The sequence below is a fragment of the Camellia sinensis genome, chromosome 4 (genome assembly GCF_055761805.1).
Source record: "Camellia sinensis isolate YWXY chromosome 4, ASM5576180v1, whole genome shotgun sequence".
NCBI classification, from domain to species: Eukaryota; Viridiplantae; Streptophyta; class Magnoliopsida; order Ericales; family Theaceae; genus Camellia; species Camellia sinensis.
Window position 1 is genome coordinate 188,010,849 of NC_138964.1, and position 6,952 is coordinate 188,017,800.

At 34.3% G+C, this 6,952-nt stretch overlaps 1 protein-coding gene across 1 annotated transcript; it reads left to right on the forward strand.

Moving 5' to 3' along the window:
* Nucleotides 1-1,317: 1,317 nt before the first annotated feature.
* LOC114260435 (phosphopantetheine adenylyltransferase) lies at nucleotides 1,318-4,552 on the forward strand. Its single transcript, XM_028200550.2, has 6 exons — nucleotides 1,318-1,676; nucleotides 1,788-1,859; nucleotides 2,710-2,769; nucleotides 3,547-3,641; nucleotides 3,998-4,067; nucleotides 4,208-4,552. The coding sequence occupies exons 1-6, from the start codon at nucleotides 1,557-1,559 to the stop codon at nucleotides 4,313-4,315; spliced, it is 525 nt and encodes a 174-aa protein (XP_028056351.2). The 5' UTR covers nucleotides 1,318-1,556; the 3' UTR covers nucleotides 4,316-4,552.
* The last annotated feature ends 2,400 nt before the right edge of the window (nucleotides 4,553-6,952 follow it).

Sequence of the window (6,952 nt, forward strand, 5' to 3'; positions counted from 1 at the left end):
GAAAACAATAACAGTTACAGGGCAATGTAAATGTTTATATGTGTGATCACATTATGTTATAATTTGCTAAAAACCATTGGGTGGAACCAACAGCACCAAACAACACCCAACAACACAAACAAGTCTGACATTAATGTCACAATGTGAATATTTACATCATATTTCATCACATTGTTGAGTGAAGTTTGGGGGTCTGTGGACATCAACAATCAACAATATCAACAGTGACAGTAATGTGAACATTCACATCATTATACACTGATGTGAATATTCACATGAGTGTCTACTAATGTAAGTTTATCCAGTAATCAACACTAATGGAAATGTTCACATCATCTGTGTTTACAAAATCAATTCCGAAAACATCTATGTTTACAAATTCAAATCCGAAAACCAGAAGGTGGATGTATACATCGGTGATTACATTATGATTGAAAAGAAGAAGGGGGAATGGTATTGCTTACTTTTGTTCCTCATGGTGGGTGGGTATGGTCACTCTCAGTGGATGAAATAAACTTAATCCAACGACGAAGAAGCATCCTCTTTCTGATGTGAACCTTCGTAGTTGTGAGATGAAGAGGAATCTGGGGTCGATGGTGGACGGTGGACGACGACGACGACGTTGGTGAGGCGATGTGAATCTAGGGTTACTGGAGGCGATGTGAATCTGGTTTCGTGGATTCAGTTTTTGTTTTGAAAATTTTATGGATTGAATAGTTGGAATGGAAATGGGTTTTAGTAGAATCGGTTACACGCGGGAGAGGCGAAGGAAGAATATTTCATCCTTTTACAATTAATAAATCTAATAAAATATGCAGAATTAATTTGAATTTTATGAAATAAAACAATTACAAATAGGATTTATAAAAAACAGAGCACTCGATTTTAAATAAAATTATTAATATAATGGTTACATCCCAATATCGGTTGAGTCAAGAGTCTCTCCTTGCAAGTCGGTGCTTGCGTCCGTCCTTGCAGGCCTTCGGGTCTACTTTTAGGCTCAATTTTGATAATCCGAACCGTTCATATTTTATGATTTATTCAGTATATCATACCTGTAAAAAATCAAGTTGATCGGATATCAGAAAGTATGTGTTTGAAAAATTGAACTAAACATTATTTTTTAAAGAATTTAATAAACAGTTTTTTGAACACATGCTTTCTGATATCCGATAAACTTGATTTTTTACAGGTATGATATACTGAATAAATTATAAAATATGAACGGTTCGAATTATCAAAATTGGGCCTAAAAGTAGACCCGAAGACCTGCAAGGACGGGCGCAAGGACGGAAGCCGCAAGGAGAGGATCCTCACTCATATCGGTTAACTACTCTCTTATTAATAAATGATTATTATTTATTTTGGTCGAGGTTCACTGTACCTTAGCATCTTCCCAACGCAACAACGGGGCTTTCAGTTCAGTAGTTGCTTCGAAATCAACCCTACTTTTTCCGATTTTGTTGTCAAATTGCAGCATCATCATCAAAATCCACGCAGTTTTCGTTTTTGTTTTTCTTCCTTCTCTCTTTCGCAATCTCTCTCTACCTAATTTAATGGCGATTTCGGATGAATCTGCAGCAGATTTCAAAATTTCGCCGCCAAATACATTCGGATCCGTCGTAATCGGAGGCACCTTCGACCGATTACACGACGGTCACCGCCTTTTCCTCAAAGTTCTCTCTCTCTCTCTCTTTCTTTCTCTCTCTCTCTCTCTCTCTCTCTCTCTCTTTATGTGTGTGTGTATGTATATCTGAAAATGTATGTGATTAAGTTGGTACTTACAGAAAGCAGCGGAATTGGCTAGGGATCGCATTGTGGTTGGAGTTTGTGATGGACCCATGTTGACTAAGAAACAGGTATTTTTAACATCTCTGTGCTCTATGCGAATCCATGTTTGTTGATTTTTTACTTTGTGATTACCATAAATTGCTCATTGCTTCACTCACGATCTCTCAAAGCACCCTTTTTGTTATATTAAATTTCAGAACACTAAGGTAGTGTTTGCTTTGCTGTAATGATTTTGGGTAGGAACGAAATTTTGTCATATGGAATGCTCGTTATGCTAAATTGGTGAATGACCTGGTTGGTAGAGCTGTGGGAAAATGCTTATAGCTTATCCCTCATGACTTATAAATTAAACATCTCCTGTCCCACGCAAAGAATAAGCTGATTTCTGACTTACAAAAAGTTATAAGTTGCATTGTTAAGCTAAACAAAACACATCAAAATAGCTTAAATTAAACTGAAAGCTGAATAAGCAGCTTTTAAACTGCACCAAATAGGCACAATGATGGAATAGATACTATTCCACTCCATACTTATTTCAGAAAATCAAAGCTAGAATAATTTTTAGGGAATGACCATTTCTTGGCAATGGAATGCCATTTTCTGAAATTAGTGAATGGTGATTCTATTTCCAATTTAATTTAAAAAAAAAAAAACAAATATGAGGATGGGTATTTTGACAGAACAACCATACAATTTTGGTTTAATTCCAGTAAACCAAACACTACTTAATAATAATAATAATTATTATGGGCGTAAGAACTCAATTTGCTTTGAATTTGGAAGTCAATCCCTCTGTATGAGTTTCAGTGAGTTGTCCTTGTCTTATTTTCCCCTGTTAATTAACTTGTATGATGGTTGACGATCTTTCACCTCCATTCACTACTACCGTGTATAATAATTAGATGTCTGTATTTGCAGTTCTCTGATCTAATCGAGCCCATTGAAAGAAGAACGTGGAATGTCGTAGACTACATTAAGGTATAGTTTTTAACAAAGCATTCAGAGTTTAGGTTCTTCTGTACTAATAAATAAAGCCAGAACACCTATTTGTTTCATGCTGTCTCACGATTTTCTTAATTCCAAAATTGTCCCTTGACACTCTCAGTTTTTGATTTCTCACCTTCGCTCAAATGTTTCATTTTGTGATCAACTGTTTCTGTTTTTAACTCTTCAACCAACCAAAAAGCACTGAATAACTATAAATCTATATATATATATATTTTCTTTTAACTCTTCAACCACCTAAGAACACATAATAAGTTTAAATCTATATTGTTTTTCTCTTATCATCGTATTCTTTAAGTTATTTTGTTCAAACTTATAATACGTTTCATGTGTATCTAAGAGATGGACATGTTTGTTCCCCCAACTATTCGAAACGCGTTTGGGTCTAAAAAAATAATTTGACAAGTTGGAATGTGTGTCCGACATCTGTTGATTAATGTTCGATGAGTGTTAGTATCGGACAAGGACACGTCATAGATAGACACCTTCTTAGAAGTGTCTATGCTTCTTAGTCAACCACTATCAAGCGCTTTAATTTTTGATTGTGAACAATTAAAATTTGGTTAATATGGTTTACTTTTATTGGGCTGAAACTTATAGCATTATATGGTGGCTAAACACATGGACCAACACTACCTTGTCAGAAACAGTTTTGAATATAAGAGGTCAAGCTGTTCTATTTGAAGCAAACCTTATTCCTTATCTTTTATGATTATAGTTTATGTTTCCTTTCTGCAAATATTTTACCAGTCAATCAAGCCAGAACTGGTAGTGCAAGCAGAACCTATCACAGACCCCTACGGTCCTTCAATAATTGATGACAATTTGGAGGCTATTGTTGTCAGGTTTGTTCCTTGATCAATACATTTGTTCGTGTGTGTGTGTAATGTATTTAGTAGGAGTGAATGAGTAAACCATTATTGTATTGTTACTAGCATTGTCAAGTGTTGTGTTCCATGTTAAGGAGCTTAGAATCATCTTGCATTTGGTAGGGATGGATTTCCCCCCCTTTTCTGTGAGGAAAGGAAAAAATGAAAAAGTGGAACATATGTTCATGTTTTAATTAGCAATTATTGGATTGCTAGCCTGCATCAATTCTCAAGTATTCTAAATTTGGCTCTAGCGTATCTGAGTTTGACAATGCTTGTTCATATCTTAATTATTATTGCTAGTATTAGTTAATTGGATATGTTTGTCGCAGCAAGGAGACACTATCAGGTGGACTGTCTGTGAATAAGAAGAGAGCTGAGCGAGGCCTTTCACAACTAAAGGTTTGAGTTCCGGTTATGTGTGTGTGTGTTGTCTCACCACATGAATTCTCATTATATGAATCATTTAGGCAAATTGAATTGCTCTAAATGCCATAATAAATCGTCAAAGATAAAGCCTTACTGCCTTGGATTTTGTGTAGGTTGAAGTTGTAGATCTAGTTCCTGAAGAATCATCGGAGAGTAAGCTGAGCTCCACGACCTTGAGGAGGCTTGAGGCTGAGAAGGTCAGGGAACCTCAGCTCGGATAACAGGTATACCTATATGGAGTCTGTGGGGCCTTGAAGGCGTTGCCTTTGTATTTAATTATTTATATGGTTGATTTTGCCAGGAAGTTAGCATTTCACATACTAGATTAGTCAAGTTTTCTGATACGAACCGTTGATGTTAAAGAAATTATGCAACCATTCCAAGAAGAAAATAAATGTTGAATTTTACTTAGTTGTCTTATGTAGAGAAGAAATAAAATGAAGCTACGTTGAGTGCAATCTCTCTCTCTCTCTCTCTCTCTCTATATATATATATATATGTTTTCTTCTCTTGTTTTCTTTTTCTTTTTTAGTCTGAAATGAACTGTGCTGATGCTGGTTCCTGATGACTGAAGAAAACATACCACTATATTCTTCGGGTGCTTCAGAATTTGTGGTTGAAAAAGCTGTTTTTTTAATTATTAATTATGAATTATTATTTTTCTATTGACTAGCTGTAGGATCCAGAAAACCTTGAATATTGCTCTGGTTACGAAAGAGGAAACACAATTTTATGTTCCGTTTGTTTTGTGAAAAATAGTTTTTAATAAAAAACTTGTTCTGTAAGGTTGCGGTCTTAAAATTAATGTACTAACTATTAATTGGTGGTGGTGGTGGAGGTAGAGGTGATGATGGCTGTGGTAGGTGTCGTTATATTGGTAAGTTTTTAATTTGGAAAACGTTTTGGAAGGGGAAAAATATTTTTTGGTAATATAAGCTTGTTTTCTATTACACACGGAAAATGGTTTAGGTTACTTCAGATTTTTATCGTACTAAACACAATAACAAAATTTTCAAAAAATGTTATCCGTTCAATGAAATGGAGTGTTAGGCCCCGTTTGTTTTGGGTTATAGCAAGGGGATTAGGATTACTAGTACCTTGGGATTAGTATATGGGGTGTTTGTTTTGAGAGATAGCCTTGGGACTATTAATACCTTGGGATTAACTAATACCTTGGTATTACTAATACCTTGTTTGTTTTGAGAGATAGGGAGAGTATTACTAATACCTTGGTATTACTAATACCCTTGGGGAGGGGATTCATAGTGAGGAGGTAGAGATGGTATTAGAAAAATAGTGAGGGGATTAGAAATTTTTTTATTTTTTTATATATTGGAAATTTTTTTTAAAATATAATTTTTAATTTTTTATATTTTTTTATTTGTTTTATTATTTTATATAAAAATAATTTAATAATTCCTCACTACTAATCCCCTCACTATCAATCCCCTCACTACTAATCCCCTCACTATCAATCCCCTCACTACTAATCCCCTCACTATCAATCCCCTCACTAACAATCCCCTCCATTCTATCTCTGAAAACAAACGACCCTCACTAACAATCCCCTCACTATTAATCCCCTCACTATCAATCCCCTCCATTCCATCTCTGGAAACAAACGGGGCCTTAGAGCTCACTCAAAATATAATGCGGCAGTTACGAACTGATCTTGTGAATTAGACTTATTTATTAAAAAATGTTTTAATTTATAGTAATAAATTTATCATTGTAAAAATATTTTTATAAAAGGCAGTGGCTTTGGTCCAGTCTAAGATCGGATTGGACTGTGCTGTTGGGTCCGTGGAGGCCCACCACGGGTCCCGTTTTGATAAACCGAACCGTTCAATATGTAGAAGTTGTCGAGTACTATATGTCTGTAAAAAATTACGTTGATCGGATATCGATAGCTATGTGAACAAAACAGTTTTTTATCAACCGTTAATTGTTTCATCGTTTATTTTTTTTTTATACAAAATTGATTTGATCACATAGCTATTGATATCCGATCAATTTGATTTTTTACAAATATATAGTACTCGACGAGTTCTACACATTGAACGGTTCGGATTATCAAAACGGGTCCAAAAAATGGACCCCATGGGCCGAACTGGACGGGTCCAATCTTGATCTTAACTTGAGACAAGCTGGACCCTTTAAAAAAAATTACGTTTTTCACATTATATTTCAATACAAACTAACACAAATAAGTTAGGAATAAATTAAAATTTACAAACAAGAGTCAAGAATATTTAAATTATTTATCACTTTGCTAAATTTTTCAGTGTCATTATCAATACCAAATGATCATTCTGTAAATACAAAACATATATAAAAAGTTATAAATTTTCTTTTATTAAAATGAGGAACAAATACGTTAAAAAAATATATTTAGAATTTATAAGTAAATAAAAACAATAAAATAAAAATACAATCAAAGAGGCCCTTCTAATTTTTTTACTTCCTCTTCAATTTTTTTTTCATAAATTTAAAATTCAAATACAATTTGACGGTGACTGTCATGTGCGTAATACAACTCCAGATGTTGTTATAGGTTGTTTTTTGTTTTTTTTGGGTTACAAAAAATGAAAAATGCTTCGAACTCCCACTGAGGGTCGACCCCTAGTGAAGTGGCGCGCTGTGATTGGACAAAAAAAAAATTATTTTATTTATTTATCTATTTTTTTGAGTTTCAGCCAAGGCTAACCACCTCATTAGGGGTGCGACCCCCACTAAGAATCTACAGCATAGTTGACAGAAAATTCTCATATCCTTCTACAGGTCTAAAACATCATCCGTGTTGAGATCATCAAAATATTTTATTATCCATTCTAAATAGAAGATTATAACTAAAAAGT